Source organism: Pituophis catenifer, unplaced genomic scaffold, assembly GCF_029215685.1.
Source record: "Pituophis catenifer annectens isolate HBS135680 unplaced genomic scaffold, rPitCat1.0.hap2 SCAF_7, whole genome shotgun sequence".
NCBI lineage: Eukaryota > Metazoa > Chordata > Lepidosauria > Squamata > Colubridae > Pituophis > Pituophis catenifer.
Window position 1 is genome coordinate 61,999,318 of NW_027256887.1, and position 25,171 is coordinate 62,024,488.

Below are 25,171 nucleotides of genomic sequence, written 5' to 3' on the forward strand. Positions count from 1 at the left end.
TATGACTTTAAATTTTAATGGTGGATTCAATAAACCTTAGCCCACCTCTATGAAATTTCTATAACTGTCACTGGAAAAATATGGAGTGTTTGAAACAAGTTTCTAAGTTGGTCTCTAAATCATTAAAATAATTAAACAGGCAGCTGTTTCTGAATGTGAAGGGAGCTGAATATGCAGAGGCTGACCATAGCATCTATTCATGGTTCGAAGGAAATGTGGCCTTCAAATTGGTTTGGAAGCCATGAAAATAAATAGGCAAACAACCAGAAACAACCTGGCACTCTAGCTTACTTGGGCCCACATAGCTGGATGCAAACCTAGATATAGCATGCAGTTGGTAATACGGAAGCCTCTGTTTTTCCTATAGTTTGCTCTGTAGGAAAAAAAGGTAAGTTCTGAACATAATATATAAAATATTAAATTAATTTTCTTTGGCCTCCAAATCTCACTTTCAAAACTCTGCTTTTCTTTCAAAGAAGCTTACAAATACACACAACTTCTAGGATTTCATTAAAATCTAAGATTTAGGATGCGGCTTGTTTGGGAGGTTTCCTTTATGACAGTTGCCAACTATGGTCATGGTGAAATTACAGTGAGAGAGACCTAGTATCTGTTTCAAACCATTGGAAGCATGGGAGAAGAATTACTATCTCCTCCCTGTCAAATACCACATATTCTTACTCTTAAAGGCTTGGGATTTCAGAAATTCCCAACTGCAAAAGAGTAAGTTAGCTAGCCTAATGATGAGTGTGCGAATGGAGAAGACACAGGTACTTTTTTTCTATACCTGTATTCTTCTGAATGCACATGCTCACAAGCACACTCACACACAAAACCACCATAATAATAAAAACATAAAAATCATGACTAAGAGCTCAAGGTGTACAAAATGTTTTGGGAAAAGGGAGAAGGTGGCTGCTGGTCAGTCCCATCTGTTCTTTGTCACCTTCATTAGTTTCAATGGAAAACCCATATTCCCTGGAATTTCGTAGTCTCTCCCTTAGTCTCTCCACCTCTTTCACAGTAGAAGATCAGCTGCAAAGGATTTTGGTTAAGCTGCTCCGGGTTTTTGAATTGAAGAAATGGAGGGGGAGATGTGAATTTCTCAATTATTGAAAAGATGTTCAGCAGCCACCAGCTGGAGTTACAATAGCTGCTTGAGATTTCACTTTATGACGCTGGCCACCACGTCTCCGGCCACCACCTCCAGCCTTTGCCTGGAGAAAGGGGGAGGGGAGGAGAAAAAAAGCCCAAGTTAGAATAAGATGGACAAGAGATTTTGGATGACCAAAGAAATTGAAAAAAATGCACAAATACAAGTCACAGTGTTGGATATTGGATACATATAAGCCCCATAAAAAACATCTTCCATCTAAGCCTTCCCAGTCCTATTCAGAAGAGGACATCTCACTGACGCTTTCTTATGGTCATGATGGTGGGGTATTCTCTGTTGTAACTGCTAAGAGGCCCAAGCAGTGCAGCAAAATAAAGTGGGCATGGAGCATTTCCACCACGAATTAAAGTTCAAAGCCTTTATTGTCATTGTATATCATGTATACAATGAAATTGGTTTAGCCTCTACTGGTGCAGTCCATACAAGAATACAATAATGACCAGTAATACAAGAGTACTTGATTATCAACAACCTTAAGATGACTGGTTTTATTTGTTTATTTCTCTTTCCACTGTAAATTCCTTTGAAATTTGTGAACATTTCAAAACAGTTGTGAAAATTGTGAAAAACAAAGTATAAATAAAATCAGAGAATAAATGGGAAACAAGAGGATGAGAAACCATGTTCATAACAATTCTTCCTGAAGGTTCCTGAGCTTCATGAGAATTCAACTTAAATAATTTACAGCCTGTGCTCCTAAGGCATATAAGCCATAGTAGAGGAAATACCTTATTTCCCTCTTGATTGTGGGATTCTTCATCCAAAGCAGGCTGAAGGAAAGCATTGGGAAAAGAAAAGCAGAGGTAAGCTGAACACAGGACAAACAGATAACGAAGGCAAACAAACAACTAAGATATGGACAAAGACTGAGCGAATGAAGGGAGTTCTGTTCCAATTCATCTGGAAAGCACTAGACAACAACACATGGCAGGAGACAAAACAAAGGCATACACACTCACACAGGCCAAAGGAAGAAAGGAGACTGACATGCTAGATAAACAATGACTGCACCTACAGAGCACAATTATCTGAAGTAAGGAGCACTGCTATGCTAAAGCTCTCAAGCTTTTGCCAATTTCACAAGTTTATGCTACCTGTCCAAAGTTTACAATGTCATCTTAACAGTTAAAATACCATAGACGACTATGCGTTCTGCAAAGGAAAACCTCACAAAACTATAAAAAAAACCCTTGCAGAAACAGACCTTTGAACTGGATACATTTTATGCTTTCAATGTAAGTCAAGGAAAGCTCCATAATTGAAGAGGGAGTTCCTTCTACACTTTGGGGCAACTGTAAAATAAGGCTCGCTCAGTAAATCCTTACTGTATTAATCCACATCATAAAGATAAAGGAAACAGTTGGATCCAACACTGTAGAAGAACTGCAAGCTCATGTGGAAAACAAATGTGAACACACAATATTAAAAATTAACATACTATATCCTGCTTGGTTATTTTCTTTTGACTTAGCAGGGACCGTGAATCAGGATGGAAAAGTTTGTTCAATGAAGCTTAGTTTAAAAAGCATATTCTTAAATATGAACTCAGCCAAAATCAGTGGAGGAGAAACAGTGGGTCCCTTTAAGGTAAGCCTGGGAAAGGTATGATGGCATTGATAAGGGTACAAAGGCATTGCACAGGCCACAACTGCACAGGCCACAACTACCTGTGGTTGTTGAGCACCAGATGGTGCTGAGGCAACTGTTGCCAGTGAGGCTCCATCCTCTGCCACAGGGGAAGTCAGCACTGCTATGCCAGCCTGGGCTCCGCTCTCTTCGCGCTTGGTCAAGGGTCCTTTTTTTGTAGACTGCATCTTGATTTGCTGGGGCTTCGAGTTCATGGGAGAATTATTGGTGGTCTGGAGTAACTGCCAGTGAAAAACAGATAACCAGAATCAGGATCTTTGCTGAGTGTTGGGTTTTACTTTAAAGCATAGAATTAACCCAGCAAAGTTGATGTGACTTTAGTTAGACCTTTAGATACTTAGAAAAAGAAGCTAAGCTCTCTCATCTCCTACAACTCCCGAAGCAAGAAGAGACTAAAGTTAGTCTCATTTTTTTATTCCAGGAGTTGATAGGGAAGATCAAACATTATGAAAAAAAAGGGGATTTTAACAGCAGAATAATATTTAAGCCATTTCATTGTACATATGCTTCAATTTATCTATTTGAATGATATATAAAATTATATTCTGATTTGGCAACCAAGAACTTCTGAATTTGCCATGCTTAAAAAAGGATGGTTGGTGCCCTGCATTTGTAAATACGAGGAATCCATTGGAATAGTACCTTCATTCCAAGCAGAAGCAAGGCTTAAAAGACTCAGAACTGTAACTGGGCTTGCAAACCTTTAGAAAATACGGGTATTGCAGCAATGTTTAATTTCAACAGAAAGAACATGGATGCAGGGCACCTAAGAAGACTCCATTTTGGATGGGGTGAAAATTCTAGAAGATACTTGACTTGTTGCGGCAACTCTAAAAAAAGAAGGAAAGGACCGAAACAGCAGAAATAGACTCCATCCTTTTCTCACTAGCTTCCCAGTGGATCCTTCCACCATAGTTAAATGCAAATTCAGATAGACAAGCAACATTTTGCCAAGTTCCTCACTGAACAACAATGCTCAAACTTGTTCTACCTTACCTGGGCTGAAAACTCTGAAAAAATGGGAACAGAACCATCTTAAGCATAGAATTTGCTGTAAAGTTAATCCCATATAGATACTGGAAAATAACAATTGTTTATCAATTATGTACCCCACCAGTAAGTAGCAACAAGCAGTAACTGGCAACAAAGCAATACACTATTAGATCAATGAAGAAGAGAAATTATGCAACTGCAGGTGCCAATCTCTGAAACTCCTCCCCATCCACTATTACCTTGGTGATAGTGCCGACAGCTTTGGTACGCCCCTCACGAAAAACTAGCCGCTGGTCTATGTGCAAGTACTCAGGAGTTTTGATGAAGCGGAAGTGGACAGTGGCTTTGTCCCCAGTGCGGAGGCAGTCTTTGTCCATGCTAAGGATAGTGGCTGTCTGGCGAATGCTACCACAATGTACTAGAAACAGGGAAACAAATTTTGGCAATATACATGGATGTTATTAATTCACCACACAAAAAAGTTGTCTCCTTTGTTATGTATATGGCTCTCTGACTAATAGGAACATCATCAAAACTTTACTCTTGTTACTTTCCCTAGTGAGCCCAGATCTTCATTGTTCAGTGGCATTCTTAAGCAGTGAGGGATTCCTCCAAGAGAAATCTGAAGGCTTCCCATATGTCATGCTTTCCTCAAAAACCTCTCTCTTGTAAGACACAGGTTTTAAAAAATCACATGCAGTCCCCCCTCCCCCCTCCCAGGTTATCCATCAAACCTAGCACTAAAATGGAATTTCTACAGAGGTGCAAGTCAAGCACTGTAGCCATGGATCACGCAACAATCTTGATGTTCTTCTGCCAGATTCCAAAAGTTTGGCAATGAATAGTACTCTTTTGCTCATTGTTGGTGCTGTCCCTTTTAAGTTAGAGATGCAAAATATTAAGAGCTGCACCTGGCCTCTTAACGTCCTGTTTGAGGAGGGGAGGATTAGGTTAATAGCAATACTCATAATCTATTTAGTAATTTTACAATTTACAGGGGAGATGGGACTGCAACAAGAGCTTCAAGAGCAGAAGATAGTCTTGGACCTATGTTGTACACCCCTATTCTTATGGAGAATAACTATTACCATTTAATATTTCACTGCTACTATATTTAATATTTCAAGCTAAACTGCAACAGATGTATATAAAAGACATAGAAAGCAACTCCACATACCCATTGCCTGATAACGTGGACTGATAGTGGTAGGATGGTGGAGTACCAAAATCTCTGCTTCAAATTCCCAAGAGGCTTGCGGATTCAACCGAGGTGATACCATCACCATACCTTTCCTGATAGAAGAGCGTTTGATCTAGTAGTGGAATAATTGAAAGGGAGTTATCAAAATCAAAAGTAGGTTCATTGGAAATAAACATACTTCTGTGGTATGTACAGAAGACTACACCAGGTCTTTAAATACAACCTCCTCGGGAAAGCAATAGGATGTCCATCTATCCAACTAACCAAGCAGGAAACCATTCCAAAAGAATAACTTAAGGTTGTGTTATGGTCAAAAGTGTTTACTAATAAGTAACAAGATTTTCAGAAGTGATTTGCCATTACTTTCTTCCTAGGACTGAGAAAGATTGGCAGGCCCAAGGCTACCCGGCTGGCTTTATGCCTAAGGCGGGACTAGAACTCCTGGATTCCCAGTTTCTAGCCTTGTGCCTTAAACTACTATACCAAATTAGATCACTACATTTACTTATCTGGGACTAAATCCAATTGAACTCAATTTATTTCCTAAAAAATTAGATAGGATTAACAAGTAGAAAGGAGATTATGGAAGAAAATAAAAGGGACTGCTCGTTCCTCACACATATAAATCTCTATCATATTTCACATTAACTCATTCCCAGTGGAGGTAATTTTGGTGTGTAACTGCAGACAAACTCGCTATACCTTAGCCTTCCTGAATATACAGACCAAGGAATAAACCTTCTTAACCCAGAAAGTGTATGCTTCTAGATACATGTTTACCACTGCAATGTCAGACACTGAAAATAAATGAAATAAATGTCTGCCAAGAAATACAGCCATAGCAAGTTGGCACCCACCTTTTTCAGAGCAAAGGAAGCAGTCTGACCACCCCGCACCTCTTTGACTGGCATGCGCTTCCGATGGATGGATTTCACGGCAATAGGTAAGAAGTTGCCTAGTGGATCTGGGCCTAGAAGCAAAGTGTCATTTAACTTGATTAGGCCTCTCAGGGTTGTCCCAGACACCACTGTTCCAACACCCTATTTCAGGAAGAAAGTAAAAAAAAGGAAACAAGTGAATTATGTTAGGACACAAATAGCAGAATTTCTTTACTTTTCTCATTTCTGAAAAAGTTGAGAGAAATATTTTTCTAGAATACTTCTGCTTACTGGCACAGAATAAGTATCATCTATCTGGAATTCTGCAGGTTCTTCCTCCCGGTAACTTGTCCTTGGAGATAGGAGATTGAGAAACATCTTCAGCAACTCCAAATTCTCACCAGTGACATTGGAAATCTGGAAGATTGGGCACATCCTAATGGGAAAAAAAGATGATTACAAAACATATCACTCAGGGCTCTTTACTATCTTATTCTTCACATTTGGTACATCTCTAAATATAACAAATAACAAAATAACAAATAACAAAAAGTGAGAGAAAAGTGCCCTGCAACAGGACTTCTCAAACTTTGCAATTCTGTGGTCCCCCAAGACAGAGATAGGCAACTACAGCCCCTTTATGATCTGTGGACTTCAACTCCCAAAATTCTGGGAGCTGAAGTCCACACGTTGTAAAGGGGCCATAGTTGCCCCCCCCAATGAATTAAAATTGCTCTATGAATAAAACTAATGATTTCATTGGATTAGGGTTAGATAAAAAATAACCCTTTTGTTACATATTAATTTATAATCTGTGGCCCTTCAGGGGTTAATGAACTGCAAATTCCAGTAGCTCCAGCCAGTTCAGCCAAGGATGAAGGATTATGGGCACCTTCCATTCTCCACCATTCTGTTTGATCTCCCCCCAGAAAGCCTTCAAGCTTTGTTAAAGGGAAAGGTTGAGAATGAGGTGGTGAAGGCCAGCAAATTAGTACACACCAGATATTGGTCATTCCAGGGGATTTAGCATTGCTGGAGCTCTAGAACAGCACACTCTCCTCTGTGCATGGACATGTGCTTGGAGAAGAAAAGAACTGCAGTTTTGACAGGGTTAGTTGAGAGTAGGAAAGAGAAGAGAGATGGAGAGGGATCACCTTCCATTTGTCAAAATAGTATCCTAAGTGATGGTTCCTTTACAATTTTGCCAGCGGGACTATCAGTATTGTTCCCCAGCTGACAACACTGTAAAGAGCACAATGAGTCTGATTCAATTCAAATAGCATTTCAGGTTTCTTCATGAGACTTCCAGAGAATGAGGACCCAATTTGAAAACCCCTACCCTTCAAGGGACTCCAACTATGGTATTCCTGTTGCTCCTGACACTGGTAGTATACTCAAGTCATATAGCGTTACATTTCTGACTAACTAACCTCACTCTATTCTTAATCCTAGGGCTGGCAAAATAGGGAGCTACAAGTTTAAAAGAACCATCCGCTTCCATTATAGAAAAAGGATAAGATTGTGAGGGTCAACTTTAAAAAAAAATATGAATTTCACAGGGCTTTCCCATAAGTCTTTTATCTCTGTTGTAAGTCATCAAACTGGGATTCAGCTTGTTTTCATGAATTACCTTTCAGAGCTGAAATTGGAGGCCGTAACAATAACATCATCTTTACTCTGGACCAACACAGGGATCTTCCTGCATCCTGGTGACTTCAAAAGTCGTTGCAGGAGCTTCAGAGTTTCTTGATGAACAAAATGAAAATAATTAGGCTTGCTTGTGGCACTTAATTTTGATAGGTTTAGCTGAGAGCAAGAGACAGAGAGAGAGAGAGAGAGAGAGAGAGGTGGAACAGGATCATCTTCCATCTGTCAAAGCAGGCTCCTGAATGATGGTTCCCTTACAATTTTGCCAGCTGGAACATTTGTATTCTTCTTGTTCTCTAGCTGTCAACATTGCAAGTAGCACAATGGCTCATATTCAGAGCTAATCAGGTATTATATCAAAACTGTTTCAGAGTTATATAGCAGATAAGAACACTTTCAATTTATTTGAAATATTTACATGCCTGGAGCACCAGGATTTCAAAATTTATTTAAAAGGAGAAAAAAAAGTCTTAAGTAGAGCTAGAATTTAGAAAGCGAGATACAGACATTCAGTGGGAGACTTTAACACCAGAGGGTTAATCAAATTAAATTTTAAAGACTGTAACAAGAACTTTGGAGGCCCTAAAACAGTTCCTTGTTTCTGCTTGATTACAACTTTTATTCTCTATTACATGTACCTTTTTTTAAAAAAAATCAGTCCTAAAATAAAGCAATTCTTATAGATAGAATTTAATCTGCATTATTACTTTGATCACAAGTTAATTTCACAAAACACAATAGTTTTAAGAAAATGTTACAAGATTTAATCTTGTCATGTGGTCTAGGATCTTATTTTGCTCTCAATATCTATTTTTAATAATATTTTTTATTAAATTTAAAAAATACAAATATAAACTAAAAGAAAATATAAAAATTAAAAAAATGAAAGGTACTAAAAAGGGTGGGAAAGAAAAAATATATAAGAAAAAAGAAAAAAAAACATGAAATGACTGCCCCCTTCACTAAGTACAAACATTTTTAGTAGCTGATCACCTTCTTTAACATTTCAAAAGATCTTATTTTCTCGTATCTCATTCTCATCTATGAACAAATTATGAGGACTGGTCATTCAATCTTAATCAGCAAAAGTCCACTAAGAGTTACCCAAAATAACAACATATAGACCTCTCAGCGGCTTTTGATACCATCGATCATGATATCATGCTGCACCGGTTGGAAGGGTTGGGGGTGGGGGGCACTGTTCTACAGTGGTTCTCCTCCTTTCTCTCTGACCGGTCGCAGTCTGTGTTGACAGGGGGGCAGAGGTTGACCCCGAGGCCCCTTATATGTGGGGTGCCACAAGGATCGGTCCTCTCGCCCTTTCTATTCAACATTTATGTGAAGCCGCTGGGTGAGATCATCCGTGGTTTTGGGGTGAAGTACCATCAGTACGCTGATGACACCCAGCTGTACATCTCCACCCCAGACCACCCCAATGATGCCCTCGAGGTGATGTCCCGGTGCCTGGAGGCCGTACGGATCTGGATGGGGAGGAACAAACTCAGACTCAACCCATCCAAGACCGAGTGGTTGTGATTTCCGTCGTCCCGATATAGTCAGTTGGCGCCATCTCTGACTATTGGGGGCGAGTCGTTGGCCCCCACAGATGGGGTTCGCAACTTGGGCATCCTCCTGGACTCACGGCTGTCTTTTGAAGAGCATATGACGGCCGTAGCCAGGAGGACTTTTTATCAGGTTCGCCTGATTCGCCAGTTGCATCCCTTTCTGGATCGGGACTCGTTACGCACGGTCACTCACGCCCTTGTCACCTCACGCCTGGATTATTGTAATGCTCTCTACATGGGGCTCCCCTTGAGAAGCACCCGAAGGCTCCAACTGGTCCAGAATGCGGCCGCGCGGGTGGTAATGGGAACAATGTGGCGCTCTCATGTAACCCCCCTCCTGCGCGAGCTGCACTGGCTCCCAGTGGTCTTCCGGGTGTGCTTCAAGGTTTTGGTTACTATCTTTAGAGCGCTCCATGGCTCAGGACCAGGGTACTTACGAGACCGCCTCCTGCCACCAATAGCCTCTCACCGACCAGTTCGCTCCCATAGAGAGGGACTCCTCAGGGTGCCGTCGGCCAAACAATGTCGACTGACGGCCCCCAGGGGGAGAGCCTTTTCTGTGGGGGCACCTACCATCTGGAACGGGCTTCCCCCGGAGTTACGAAACATCCAAGACTTACGCATTTTCCGCCGAGCCCTGAAAACATTTCTATTCCAACAAACTGGTCTGGCCTAACTCTCCCTTTTTAATTGGCTTTTAAACTGTCTTTTAAATTGGGTTTTAAACCTCTTTAGATAAATTTGGATGTTTTTTAATCTTTGATCCTAAATTACTTAATCTGTTTCTTAATAGTTTTTAACTTCTATATGCATTTGTATTTATTATGGCTGTTCACCGCCCTGAGTCCTTCGGGAGTAGGGCGGTATACAAATATGAAAAATAAATAAATAAATATATATATATTTCAACTATAATCAGATAAATCACTTTTTATTCCTTTACTTTTAGCACAATGATTTTTCTCTAATACAAAAAATAATCTTCCCATATCTGATCTCATATATAAACAAACTTTTGCTTCCTCTTTTGAACTGTCAATAAAAATTCTTTAAGAGCTACTAGAAACAGCAACAAATTTAAAATCATCATCTTTAATCCCTTTGATTAAAGTTCATTTCTTATCATTTTCTCTTTGTCTCCTCTTATAAACTGCCTTGCAAGTTTAACACATAAGTAACGATATATAAATTTTAACTTTAATCATGAAAGCCAATTCCTTTTAACACCATAACTTATCAATTTCTCTTAAAATACAGAGACACACAACCTCCCTTCTTCTGATATCTTATCTATAAACAATATTTAAAGTCTCCTCATTCAGTCCTAGTTTTTTAAAAAATTAAGCTAGTAAAAAGAATATGTATTTTTTAAATCTTAGTCTAATAAGCCAATTTTATATTCTTTTTAATTTTAAAAATCTTGAAGTTTATTCCCTTTAAATAGTAACTGATTTCTTTTCATTTTTTCTTTGGTTTTTTTCCCTCAGGAATTCTTTCATGAGTGTAATACATCTCTTGGTAAGTCCAAAATAAGAAAGTTGTTCAAATTACTCTTCTATCATTTATGTGTCCCCTTTATTTATTAAGACATCAAAGGTTTCATTGTAAGTCCTGTATAACATCTTTTTCCATATCGTTCTTGTATCTTGTTATTTTTCAATCCATATCCAAAACAGCCTGATTCTCACTTATATCTTCTTCTATCCATCTATTCTTTTAAACCCATTTTTATGGTAGCAAGAGAAATTACTAGTGCACTGTTACCAAATATTCTTTAATTCTTCCAAAGTTAAAATACTTTTTCCTGTTCTATATTAGTGGGTCTCTTCTCCTTTAATTATCTTTTACTCTTTCTGTTTGCCTTTATCCTCAACATTTTCCCACTTTTTACACTCAGATTCAAAATCCTTATATATATAGTGATAGCATTTTAAACAATCCAATTAGCTTCAAAATCATATTTCCAATCCATCCAGCCCCTCGGTTTGTTTAAAACTTTCCAAAATCAACGTAATTACCCTTTTGCTACTTTTCAGAATTTAAAAAAATAAGTTCTTAAATTTACATGAAATTTCTTTCACCATGGTTTGAAGGAGAATCATCTGGTGTAATGAAAGATATTCTGAAGGTTCTTAATATCCAAAAGGTAGTTAATAAGCCATTTCTTAAAGTGATTTGAGAGGAAGTGGGTGAAACCAGTGTCCATTTGAAAGTTCCAAACTGGGCAAAGCTAGTTTTTACTACGCTGCCAGAACTCTTAACACCCACTGGAGACCACTATTTATGGTCTCCTTGCAGGCAGCATCTCTATGAAGCACTTGGCAGCATCTTTATGAAGCACTTGTGGGTGATCCCAGGTCCTTCTCTTTATCCAGAATTTCAAGGCTTTTCATTTCACAAAAAAACAAAGCTGTCTTCAGTCCACCACTGCTTCCTTGCACTCTGCTTTTAATTCTCAATATTAAAATGGTAAAATAAACAAAGAGACCAGGAAGCCCAGAATATCCATTTTATCACCATAACAATATAGAGAGAGAGACTAATGGATGCAATTTTTGCCCAGGAGCAGGCAGCCTCATTCATTTGCCAACATAACTGTGAAGGTGTCAGAACGGATCCTATTCTGGTCAGTCTGTTCTCTTAGAAATGCCCTGCTACAGTAAATTCCACACCAAAGTGCTTTTGGCATTCACTGTTCTTTTATACGAAGACAATAGCTTTTCATTGGCAGCAAAAATAATTTCCCCATGAATACTTACCACAGTAAGGAATAAATGAAGATGCTCTTGTAAAAGACAGATGTCAAGAACAGTCTATAATCTATAGATTTTGTAAAGAGTCCATTTTTAAGACCACTGGTGATAGACCAGTTTGCCAATCCACTCAGGGCTCACAGCCATTGTTCATTTTACAATGGTTTGCTGAATAAATCCCAATTGTAGTCATTACGCTAAGCATTCAGTAGGCTGTTTTATGTACTAAATAAACAAAGCCCCTATTTTCTGTTACAGAGCTGGCTATGCGTTCCAGAGGAGCCTTGGTCATACCTTACATAAAAGGCCTGGAAAAACCAACATCTGCAGTATTAGAAAACAGTATTTGCCTACACAAAGCTATACATTTTCAAAAAAGATCAACAGAAAATCACTGTTTGAAACAACTAATATGCCTTTAGAATTTTCTTTTGCTTTGCTTTTAAAGACAAAACACAGTTATTTTATCTAAAATCCCCTGAAACAGAATTGTACAGTGCAGAAGTAAAAAACACACTTGCATATTTTAATTCACATTGATTCTAATGGTCTGCTGAAGCATAAGATATAGCCACGTCCCATTCCAAAACACAGTAATTGGTCTTGCCACTAACTACAACATTGGCTACTCCTACCACAAAGTATATTAGAACCATTCTTGTTGAGGGTCCTAATTTATGATGGCCATTGGTAATCATAATCTTTTTAGACAGAATGAAGAAATAATGCTTTCATTTGTTCACAAGACTCACGACTATTTGCCACAATATATATACAGAACCCTTTAATTCCAAAGAAATATGTTATTCATAACCAGTTGTTGGAGGACAATAATGAGGAAGGATTATTTATTTCATATGAGTTTTTCTGAGTTTATGGAAAACATTTTAAAGGCTGAACTATAAACATCTTCAATGATATGTCCTGATGCTCCTTTATGTTTTTTTACATCAGATCAGCCTCCCTAAAGTATCCTGCAGATAACGGGAGTAGAAGCCCAACATATCTGAATAGTAACAAATGAAAAGAGGCTGTATTACTTCAGAATTATCTGTAAAACCAAGTCAACTTACTAACTGAAAATGCCTACTATAGGTGCGATAGTTATGGTTAAATACTTATATGCTTATAAGCAGAGGCAGGTTTCAAAACCCGTTGCTACTGGTTTGCTTGTGGGCGCTCGTGTGCAACACTTCTACGCATGTGTAGAAGCTTCTGCACATGCACAGAAGTGTCTGGGTAGGTGGGCGGAGCCTCCCCCCGCTGCTGCTACTAGTTACCCGATCTGGGGCAAACCGGTAGCAACCCTCCACTGCTTATAACTCATAGATAAGTTATAAGCCAATATAATCATCTGCCAGATTCTTACTTTTTTCTGGGTTTGCAAAATGCTATACTCACAAGTTATGTCTACAAACAGCTCCAGAAGTAAAGCTGTTTATAAACTAGTTATTAAGCAAAATGTTTTCCCCATTAAGATCTATCCTCCGTAATTTAAGTTTCAAGTATCTAGAAAGAAAAGAACTAATAAACTATCACAACAATCAGGAAAAAAATTAAAGATAGCCATGGAAAGGAATGCCCATAACTCTTCATCTTACATTATCAAATGGATGAAGACAAAATATAAACTGTATAAAATATAAAAGAAATATCTTTCTGACTATGAGACAGAAAGATTTAAACTGGATAAAAAGTGCTATGGATTTGACTTTGTCAAAAATGAATTGGAAATTTCATTATGTGGCAACGATGAACATATTATTGCTATCAAGAGAGACTCTGGATGGCTGGGTTAATTATTTTAACTGATCTCAATAAAAAGAAGAGGAGCTTAAAAACAATACAAATATAAAGGGTTACAGAGCTGACCTTGGAAATAGGGAAGCAATGAACAAGCTGTTAAAGAGACCTGAAGAAAAGATACACAGTCCTAAAATAGGGGGAAATACAGGTAGTCTTTGACTCACAACCACAATTGAGCCCCAAATTTTTGTTTATAAGCGAGACAATTGTCACATGAATTTTCCCCATTTTACCACCTTTCTTGCCACAGATGTTAAAGTGAATCACTGCACTTGTTAAATTAGTAACACAGTTGTTAAGTGAATCTGGAGTCCCCACTGACTCTATCAGTAGATGATCATATGACCCTGAGACACTGGAACTGTCATAAATATGAGTCAATTGCCAAAAATCTGAACTTTGATCACATAACTACAGGGATGTTGCAACGGTCACAAGTGTAAAAAAACCATCATAAGTCACATTTTTCAGTGCCGTTGTTAACTTTGAACCATCACTAAACGAACTGTTGTAATTTAAGGACTACCTGTATGGCAAAGAAACTCAAAATAACCCCACCTTAATTTTGTTTAGCCATGCGCTGCTGGCTGGGGGATTCTGGGAGTTGAAGACCACCCATCTTCAAGCTTCCAAGGTTGAGAAACACTGGTTTAGGATAAGCTGAGAAAGAGAAATTACCTAGTGGCGATAAAAGCAGCGAAATGTAGTTATTTTGCTGTTCTTATTGCATCATCAGATAACCGCCCGGCCACCCTGTTTAGGGTGACCCGCTCCCTGCTCCACCAGGAAGCGTGGAAGGACCCCTTGGAAGGTAGAGCCGAGGATTTTGTTCAGTATCTGTATGACAAAATCACTCAGATCCGGGAAGATCTGGACTCCGACTGGGTAGTCTCAGGGGGAGGGACTGGGGCAGGTCTTGAGAATGTTATCTGGGATGTGTTTGATCCTGTGACCCCTGAGGACGTGGACAGGATTCTGGGCAGACTGAACGTGACCACTTGTTTATTGGACCCGTGTCCCTCCTGGTTAGTGCTGGTTTCCCGGGAGGTGACGCGAGGCTGGCTCCAGGGGATTATAAATGCTTCGTTGGGTGAGAGTGACTTCCCCGCCGCCTTGAAAGAGGCGGTGGTGAGGCCTCTCCTCAAGAAGCCTTCCCTGGACCTGGCAATGTTGGTTAATTATCGTCCGGTCTCCAACCTTCGTTTTGTGGCGAAGGTTGTCGAGAGTGTGGTTGCGCAACAGCTTCCCCAGCACCTGGATGAGACGACGTATCTGGATCCATTCCAGTTGGGTTTCAGGTCCGGGTACAGCACGGAAACGGCATTGGTCGCGTTGGTTGATGGTCTCTGGAGGGCTCGGGACAGGGGGTGCTCCTCTGTCCTGGTCCTGTTAGACCTCTCAGCGGCTTTTGATACCATCAACCATGGTATCATGCTGCACCAGTTGGAAGAGTTAGGGGTGGGAGGCACTGTACTACGGTGGTTCTCCTCCTTTCTCTCCGGCCGGTTGCAGTCTGTGTTGGCAGGGGGGCAGAGGTTGACCCCGAGGCCCCTCATATGTGGGGTGCCACAAGGGTCGGTCCTCTCGCCCCTTTTGTTCAACATTTATGTAAAGCCGCTGGGCGAGATCATTCATGGTTTCGGGATGAAGTACCACCAGTACGCTGATGACACCCAGCTGTACATCTCCACCCCGGACCACCCCAACGATGCTCTTGAAGTGATGTCTCGGTGTCTGGAGGCCGTGCGGATCTGGATGGGGAGGAACAGGCTCAGGCTCAACCCATCCAAGACCGAGTGGCTGTGGTTTCCGACGTCCCGATATAGTCAGTTGATGCCATCGCTGACTATTGGGGGTAAATTGCTGGCCCCCACAGAGGGCTCGCAACTTGGGCATCCTCCTGGATTCACAGCTGTCTTTAGAAGAGCACTTGACGGCTGTGACCGGGAGGATCTTTCATCAGGTTCGCCTGATTCGCCAGTTGCATCCCTTTCTGGATCGGGACTCCCTACACACAGTCACTCATGCCCTCGTCACCTCCCGCCTGGACTATTGTAATGCTCTCTACATGGGGCTCCACTTGAGGAGCACCCAGAGGCTCCAACTGGCACAGAGTGCGGCCGCACGGGTGGTTATGGGAGCAACATGGTGCTCCCGTGTGACACCTCTCCTGCGCGAGCTGCACTGGCTCCCGGTGGTCTTCCAGGTGCGCTTCAAGGTTTTGGTTACCATCTTTAGAGCGCTCCATGGCTTAGGACCTGGCTACTTACGGGACCGCCTACTACCACAAACAGCCTCCCACCGGCTGGTACGCTCTCATAGAGAGGGGCTCCTCCAAGTGCCGTCAGCCAAACAATGTCGACTGGCGGCCCCTAGGGGGAGGGCCTTCTCTGTGGGGGCACCTACTATCTGGAACGAGCTCCCCCCAGAGATACGGAGGATCCTGGATCTGCGCACCTTCCGCTGTGCTTTGAAGACATTCCTATTCCAGCAGGCCGGCCTGGCCTAATTTTCTCCCCTTCTTTTAAATTTTTAAATTGAAATTTTAATTTGTTTTAAATTATTGGGAATTTTAATTGTCTCGGGCAAAATTATTTAATTTGGTTTTAATTATGTTTTTTAACTTTTGTATTTATGTGTTTTATTTTGTGCCTGTTCACCACCCTGAGTCCTTTGGGAGTAGGGCGGTATACAAATTTAATAAAATGAAAAATGAAAAAAAATGAAAAGAAATATGCACAGAACACCAAGATTCTGTAATTCAACCTTACGAAAATAAAGCGCAGTCCTAGAATCCATGTTGTATCTGTTTTTTTATCTGAATTACCTCAAAGGGCTAGTGTCAAATTAATAATTGGCAGTGACTGGAAATTAAATTTTAATATGATGCCACTACCTTCTCTGAAAGCATCAACCACAACAAGAGATAGAAAAAGATCAGAAAAACAAAAACAGAAAAGAAAGCCATGATGATGTAGTGATTAAAGTGTTAAAACAGAATAGAGAGACTCGGTGTACTGTTAATGGTGTTATGGTTTCTTGCACAGTGACCCTGGATTTTGCTTTTTTATCCACCTATCGAGTCCTTTCCAAGGACCTGGGATAGGAATATGTTATTGTCTGACGGTGCTAAAGTTATTGTCACAGAATGTAAGCTATTCCAAGTTAGGGTGCCTTTTGCAATTGACTGGTGATTTTCTCAATGCCAATGATGCTCAAGTGGTGCTCCAGTTCTTTTGGGATTGCATCCAAGGAGTCTTGGATTACCATTATTATTTACATTTGTATACGACTCTGAGCAGTTCAGCTTTGCCCTCAGTCATAAAAGCTCTTTGGGTGACTGAACTTTTCTCAAGGCTGATGTGGGAAATTAGGAATATTTTGTACTATATATGTAGTGAGAGTCAATCTGATGTGATTAAGAAACCAGGCTAGAAAACAGAAGGAAGCAAATTCAAGTCTCTCCTTAGCACAACTGAGACAAACACAGCAAAGAAAAACTTTTGTAGCAATAACCATTTACCTTGAAGTATGTTAGCCGGACACATATCAATCTTGGTTACCACCACAAAGACTGGAACATTAAGTGCCAATGCCAGACCGAGGTGCTCCTTGGTCATCCCAACAATTCCAGCATTGCTGCCAACCTGTATTAAGATAAAGATTAAGGAAAAACAACTGTGACTATGATTGCACTAAGCAATGATTTATGGGTATGCCAAAAAAGATGGGCATAGACATGCACTTCAATCAATGCGAGACAAAATTAAGATTTGTAACAAAGTAAAAGTTGATCAAGTTGTCATATGAGAAGTAATTTTTCAGGGTTAGTAACACCATTTGTGAGGATAATTTGAAGAGCATAATTCAAGACGAATCTAGAGAGTCACCTTAGGACAGTGATGGCTAACCTTTTCCGGACCAAGTGCCCAAAGCATGTGTGTATGTGCAAATGTGTGTATGTGCGCCTGAACCCCGAAAATGCAATGTGCACGTGGCCCGTGCATGCACCCCTCACATGTGGGCCCCTACATGCCCCCGCACATGTGCACAAGGCCCCCCCACATGCCACATGCCCCCCATGTATGTGCAGCAGAGACCTGAAGACCAGCTGGCCGGCGGGAGGTGCGTGCACATGCGCAGCGGAGCTGAACTGGGGCGACGGCTCACGTGCCCACAGAGAGGGCACTGTGTGCCACCTCTGGCATATGTGCCATAGGTTCACCATCACGACCTTAGGACATGTACCAGAGAGAAAGGTGTCTTAATGAAGTAAATATTCCAGCCTATTCAAAATGTCTAAAAAGCATTTTTCCTCATTTAAAAACTTCTCTGTAGTATCTGGGTTCCCAAGCTTCCCTTTATTTTAAGATGGGATGTGCACTTCACAATCAGCACACAATGACAAAGGGAAACCGCTAGCTTGCTACTATCATGGAAGAAAAGTCACTGATACAAAAATAAGCTAAATCAATTCTTATTAAGTTACCATCACAGAGTTTCTTTTTTGCTTTTCCAGTATAAGGAAGAATGTTCAATAACCCAACAGGACCCAACGTTTACATGCTTTGTATGCGTTATCACTGATGTTTTTGGGATTATCCCATATGGCAAAGAGATACTTCTACTAAGTTTACATTTTGTATTTGAGCAGCAACTTTCATACATATTATAAGCCGCCCAGAGTCATTCTTGATAGGAGATGAGTGACATATAAATTAAACAAATAAATAAAATACATTCTGTACAATTCAAAAACAAAGTTAGGCTGAGAAATATCATTTAAAATCAAGGCAAGCCACAAAACACAGTTTCATGAGCAGAAGACAGACAAGTGAAGTTCCCAGCATTCAGTTTAGTAAAAACAGTTTTAGTATGTAAATTCTACCTTATTATTATTGTTGTTATTGTTATTATTACTGTTATTGCTATTATTTATCATATAAATTATGTTCAACCGTTCAACTGTTACTGAGTCAAGAATGTTAGAAAAGGGCTGCTTTACCACAAACCCCTTCCCCTACAATTAGCACTGCTTACCATTAGCATGCAAAAATCAGGGAGATGCCCAGTCATGCCAAAGACTGTAGTCTTCAAGTACTTTTCATGCCCAGCCAGGTCAATGAAAGTTATGACTTTTGTTGATTTCTCACAAATCTTGGTCCACTCCAAACTCCCACCATGGCTGTCAGGCTTGTTCACAACGTTGCCTTCGCTGTCGAAACCCAAGATGTCATTGCCCACACTGCTGGTACGGCCTGACTCAATCTCATGCTTGTGGCGAAAAAGTTTTTGCCGAGCAAAACCACGTCCATTGTCCAGCTCACCATGGGTAAGAACCCCCAGCAAAGTGCTCTTCCCAGCATCCACATTGCCAACCACTGCTACCCTATAGGAAGGCAAAAGAAAGTGATAAACTTCTTGATTTCAATGCAACAACTGGAATCAATTTCCTCCTGTTACTATAGGATGAAAATCAGCAGCATATTCAAAATGTTGCAACATATATTTTAAGAGCTACTTCATAAGGTTCCAATCACCAATTTCTACATCATATAAAACATAAACAACTAAGACTAAGAGAAAAGGAGGAAAAAGTCACCAGTGTCATTGTTAGAACATTGAAATCTCACAAGGATGTGCACAATGACATAATTAGTACCAAAACTATTTCCCAAACACCAGTGTCTTCATTCAAACCTAAATCCAACACAATGAGAATATCCTAGGATTACAAATTCTCTCTTACAACTCTTCAGGGCTAGCACAACTGCTAAAAGTTACCATGTCTTATGGTGTAATATGTCTGCAGCATAACATATTGTACAATGAGATACTGAAATTTATCATTCCATAGCAGTTATTTATTACTTTTACATCTTGCTTTTTCTCACCAGAATATTCCTCTAATTTTACCCCATATCAACAACTATGAGATAGATTGAAATGAGCTGGAGTGATACAATTAAATAAGTCACCAAGTGACTTTTGTGAATCCCTGACCCAATTTCTATCTTAATGCCTAACTCTATTACTGCTGAAAGTGGATATAGGGAGAGATGGGGGAAGAAGAAATTTGAATCAAAGCTTGATTCAAAAATTTATAAATTTGAAAAAAGTTAACCAACAAACTCCAACAATTTGAATATGTCCATCAGACCTGGAACCAAGTTCAAAGCAGGAAATTGAGAATTCAGAAAAAGCATATTCCCTTTTGGAAATTAGATATTCCTGCATGACCCTTCCCAATCTGAGTCCTCCTGCTAGCAATGTTGGACTATAATTCCCATTATTAATTAAACTGACTGGAAGTTATACAGGTAGTCCTCGAATTATGACAATTGAATCTGATTTCCCCATTGACTTTACTTGTCAGAAGGTCGCAAAAGGTGATCACATGGGCCTGGGACACTGCAATGAGCCAGTTGTCAAGCGGCCAAATTTTGATCACATGGCCATGCAGATGCTACAATTGTAAGTGAGAAAAATGGTCATAAGTCACTTTTTTTAGCGTCACTGTAACTTCAAATGGTCACTAAATGAAAGTTGAGGATGACTTGTAATACAGCACCTTCTAAAGGCTATAGGATAAAGAAGACTGCTGTCACAATGTAGGAAACACTACAAGGGATTATTATTTCGACATTTTCGACATTTTCCTTTCACAGAGACTGAATCACTAACATCATGGCCAAATTCTTAACCAAGTTGGATTGTTTTCTTTCTTGACTGCCCATTACACAATGTGAATATATAAGTACATATTCACAGAGCCCCTGCTGTATACATGGCATGTTAGTTCTGTACCCATCTACACATTTTCTACACTGACAGCGTCACAATGGTGACCTGAGTGAAAATATCCCTTACAGATGCCCGGCAGATCTTAAGAGCATCTCAAACATGCTATCATTTAACTAAGTTTTTTTAAAAAAATTAAAAATGGATCCAATGGAGTGTTATACTCATCAAGGAAGCTCTCATTGAATGATTTGCACAGAACTAGCATAGTCAACCTTTGCTTACCTTAAAAACTAAATGGGTCAGACTTATTTATTACTTCGTTGGGAGATCATCACAGGAGTCCAAAACTGTGGTGGGAAGACAATAGCACAGCCCAAAAAGCAAGCAGTGATGAACCACTTCTATACTGTGTCCAAGAAAACAACTTGCACACATTAATGAAGTCTCTAGGAATCAATCTGAATTTGTAACTTTACCTTTTAATGTGTACATCAACCTTATGTGTTTTAAAGATACCCCACTAGCCACATACATTTTGGAGACGAAGGGTGAAGGAGACTGTATAAACAGCATTTGCCAATGAATTGCAAGTTAGAATTGAGTTAGAGGAAATTCTTAAAGTACATTCCAAGTTCCTACTATATTTCCATTAAGCTAATAAGAATGGCATACGTTTTTTATCTTGATACTCACCAATTACTATTAAACAAAACTGGAAAAATATTTCCAGTTCTTAAGCGTCAGGATCAAATTTCAAGAGCTGCTATGTGCCAACTGAGTAAAGATAAGAAAAAGGTGAACAACTTAAGACACCAGTATCAACTTTTAATCTGAAAATCCAGATTCATGGAATGCTTTCAAATGGGTTTAGTCATGAGCATGTTTCCATGACCTGTTTCATACATAATACTGGTTTGTTGAGTGGCTGAGCTCACCAGAACACTATACCCAAACCAAGTAAAACTATGTTTTAGTTTAATATGCTGTGTCTGTCCACAGTAAAAAAATAACTGAGCATAAATGTATAAGACAGTTTAAGCCAACCCTTAAAAAGTTAGTTGAAAGTAGTTAGTTATAAAGAAAGTAAATTTTTGCCTTTTCTTAAATATGACAAATACAACTTGCAATAATAACTAGGAAACTGCCATTCTTCTTTATAAGAATATATACTCTTAGTCCCAACCATAAGTTTCTATGCATAGCATGAAGGAGAAAAAAAGTAATTAGACCAAATTACTTCCATAGTCAAACCAGAGTTACCAGCTTTCTGCCACTACTAGTACAAGCTGCAGCAGCAGATATGTTGACTAAGCAAGCCTCCACATCTCTTCTTACCTAACCTCTAGGAAATCGTTGTCACCCACACGTTTCCGCACCAAATAATCACGCACTTTGCCTCCTGCTTCTTGGTGCTCTCGCAAGAGAATTACATCAGCGTCTATTTGTTCTGCCATGCTCTTCACTGTGGCATAGGAAGCTTCCATGTCTCCATCACTAAGCCCATAGTCAGTCCCATCTGATGAAGCATTAGGAAGGAAGGAGGAACAGTTACATGAACTTATCGTAACAGATTTAAAGATACTTTGTCCCTCCTGGTCTCTTAACAGACTAGCCAAGGGGGTTCTATTATTTTAAAAAAAGATTGTATACTTAAAAGGACATTGATTAAAACAGGCAAGATGATAGAAGAATATTTTTTTTATTACAAATAATTATAGAGTCGCTTAACAGTGAGGGCATATAAATTTAATAAATAAATGAATAAAAGTATATAAAAACTATCTGTAGGACATAGAGGTATGTGACCTGGGAGGGGGTAAATACACATTTCACTGATATAACCTGCCACCCTTTCCTTTTTATCTATCTTTTCTACCAGCAAAATACTAACCCATCCAAATACACCTAGCTGAATTTCTATGCAGCCCTTGTATCAGAGGGAAAAGGAGTTTAGAGGCTACATGCAATCCTAAAATTACAGATGACTCTCTCTAATTGGGCAAGAAATACCTTCTGTATTACAGGTAGTCCTCGACTTACAACTATTCACTTAGTGAAGTTACGTCACTGAAAAAAGTGACTTATGATCATTTTTCACACACTAACAACTGTTGTAGCATCCCCATGGTCATGTGATCAAAATTCAGATGCTTAGCAGCTGACTCATATTTATGATGGTCGCAGTGTCCTGGGGTCATGGGACTATCTTTTTTGGCCTCCTGACAAGCAAAGTCAATAGAGAAGCCAGATTAATTTAGCAACCATGTTATTAACTTAACAACTACAGTGATTCATTTAACAACTGTGGCAAGAAAGGTCATAAAATGGGGTAAAACTCACTTAACAAGTTGGACAGCATTACTTGGCCTGTTGTGTGAATGTTTGGGTGGTTTAGGAGTGGGGAATTGTGGTGGGTGGGAGTGTGTTTGGGGATTGTTATGTGTGTTGGACCTGGTCTTTGAGTGTTAAGTGAATTTCGTTGTATGGGTATACTGTGTATACAAGTACAATGACAATAAAGTTATTATTAACAAATGTTTCACTGAGCAACAGAAATTTTGGGCTCAACTGTGGTTATAAATCGAGGAGTCCTTGTATTGTTTTCATTTTTTTTTCTTTTTTCTTTTCTTTTTAATTTGATTTATATGCCGCCCTTCTCCGGAGACTCAGGGTGGCTTACAATGCGTTAAGCAACAGCCTTCATATTTTTGTATATTTATACAAAGTCAGCTTATTGCCCCCACAAACTGGGTCCTCATTTAACCTACCTTAGAAAGGATGGAAGGCTATCAACCTTGAGCCTGGTGAGATTCGAACTTACAGTAATTGCAGACAGCTGGTGTTAATCACAATGCTTTTAGTCTGCTAAGCTACCAGGCCCATTTTATATGGCTATTCTGAACACCCTTTATTGAAACGCAGTACATTACTTCTATACATACATTGTTCATAAAGGATAGTATTCCAGTTTTGTTCAGGGAGAAAATATGAACATTGATAATATGATTAATAATTAATTGGCACTGACAACTGAAAACAGTGCTTGTTATTATGGTGTGATTTAGCACTAGCTAGATGTGAAATGAGGAAAATAATAAAGTAGGTATTATATATTAGCCTTTATTTTTCTCACGCACAATCAATTGAGCTACTTCTGCAAAACTACTATTTCTTAAAAGCTCAGCATTTGGCATTGAAAAAACTATAGAGTACTTACCTGATCCTTGACCAATAACATAGATGGTCTCTCCACATCCTTCATCCATCCTCTCCCACATCTGTCGGAGTAAACTATCATACTGTTCGGATGTTGGGCTCACCATTACTAGCTAAATGGAGAGAGTAGGCATTTACTATTCAAAAACAAGTTATTTCTCTTAAAATAGTGTTTTAATCTATTACAATTCAATGAACAAACACATCAAACAATACAGCTAAAACAAAATTCAAACACTACCTTATATCACAAGTTGCTGTTAAACTGTTCCTAATTCCCTTTGATGAATGCCCCTTAAAATAAATATTCATTTGAATGATACTGCTTTCAGAAGGAAGAAAATAAATGATAAAGAAAAACAGTGTTAAAACAAAAATACGCAGCTATACTACTTGATGCGGAAACAATATTAAAATGGTTTTTAATATCTGAAATTGACTTCATTTTCAAAGACTGTATTTACACTATGAAGAATAAATGCTGCTTCTGACATGGTATAATATATCCAGAATTTTATCATGTTCCACAGGATATATAACCATTCCAATACTTTAATAACCGTTTCTATTTACCTAGATCTGCAAAGTTCACTAAAGCATAGCAACAGAAGCCTGATCTGTCAGTATCTGGTCATCAGATTACACCAATAGTGAAAACTGCTCAGATTCCATCTCTCTCCAGTCCATCACATAACCATGCCCAGCAGGTTAACGAACACTGAGGTGCTACCACCTCTTCTTTGATCAGAAAAATGCAATATTAAAATAGATGGTACCCAAATGTCTATGCACATAACTTATACCCCAACTTTAAAACAACCCACAGTGAACATATAAGGAAAAAAAAAAGGTTACTATTCTAAAGATGTTTGCAGAAGAGTGAAGTCCCACTTTTTCCTTATTTACCGGAAAACTCATTCAGGAGTATATCATACATGCATTAACTTTCTGAATCCAGACACGCGCCAAGGTTGAATGCCACGTACTCCGACTCAGATCCCGCGAAGCACCCCGGATTACACTCTCACGAGTATTTTCTTTCAGGACTCACAATCGTTATCCGCGACAAGGGCAGAAGCTACCAACCTTTTACCACCTCCTACCAAGTAAATTCACTTACAGTCACGTTAGTGAAACGACCCCGTACGAAGTTCCCCAAAGGACTATCAGAACAAGGACCGACCCGGTGCGGGTGGCAAGAGAGGGAACCGCTCCAATGAACGACTGAGGCGGCCAAAGGAGCGCGACCCGGAGTAGTCACAGCCGACCTCACCTCCTCCGGCCGTCTCGGCTCTCGTCCCCAGCAGCCCCGCCAGGCCTACCTTGCTGGTAAGATCGAGCTCCGGCTCTCCGTTGAGCAGCTCGCCGTCCTCGCTGCAGTCAGTTTCTGGGACGCCGCCGTGAGGCCTAGAGAAAACCGCCACTGTCCCACCGTGAGCCATGGGCTCCGGGGCGAACATCGAGGCCGGCACTGGCGAGCCCCCCACCGGAGAGCGACTCCTTTCCGCCGCCATCTTGGCAGTGCCAGCCTCCTTCCCCGGCCTCAT

At 39.9% G+C, this 25,171-nt stretch overlaps 1 protein-coding gene across 2 annotated transcripts; it reads right to left on the reverse strand.

Annotated features, from left to right (window-relative positions):
* GTPBP1 (GTP binding protein 1) lies at nucleotides 1–25,171 on the reverse strand. 2 transcript variants are annotated; one of them, XM_070947161.1, is made up of 12 exons: nucleotides 24,947–25,171; nucleotides 23,626–23,737; nucleotides 21,744–21,924; nucleotides 18,705–19,053; nucleotides 17,188–17,311; nucleotides 7,524–7,638; nucleotides 6,185–6,329; nucleotides 5,873–6,055; nucleotides 4,992–5,127; nucleotides 4,054–4,232; nucleotides 2,842–3,042; nucleotides 1–1,217 (listed from the first exon to the last, which is right to left on the reverse strand). In XM_070947161.1, exons 1-12 carry the CDS (start codon nucleotides 25,169–25,171, stop codon nucleotides 1,125–1,127), a joined length of 2,043 nt encoding a protein of 680 aa, XP_070803262.1. In that variant the 3' UTR covers nucleotides 1–1,124. The 2 variants fall into 2 exon arrangements, with proteins under 2 accessions (XP_070803262.1, XP_070803263.1); XM_070947162.1 differs by having other exon boundaries at nucleotides 2,839–3,042; nucleotides 24,947–25,138.

Bases quoted from the DNA above. Each gene is read 5' to 3' on its own strand.
- GTPBP1 (XM_070947161.1), bottom strand. From the start codon at position 25,171: ATGAGGCCGGGGAAGGAGGCTGGCACTGCCAAGATGGCGGCGGAAAGG. The intron at 6,056-6,184 runs GTAAGCAGAAGT...TTCCTGAAATAG, and splicing joins ATGATACTTATTCTGTGCCA to GGTGTTGGAACAGTGGTGTC. The intron at 4,233-4,991 runs GTATGTGGAGTT...CCCTGTTTCTAG, and splicing joins TCCACGTTATCAGGCAATGG to TACATTGTGGTAGCATTCGC.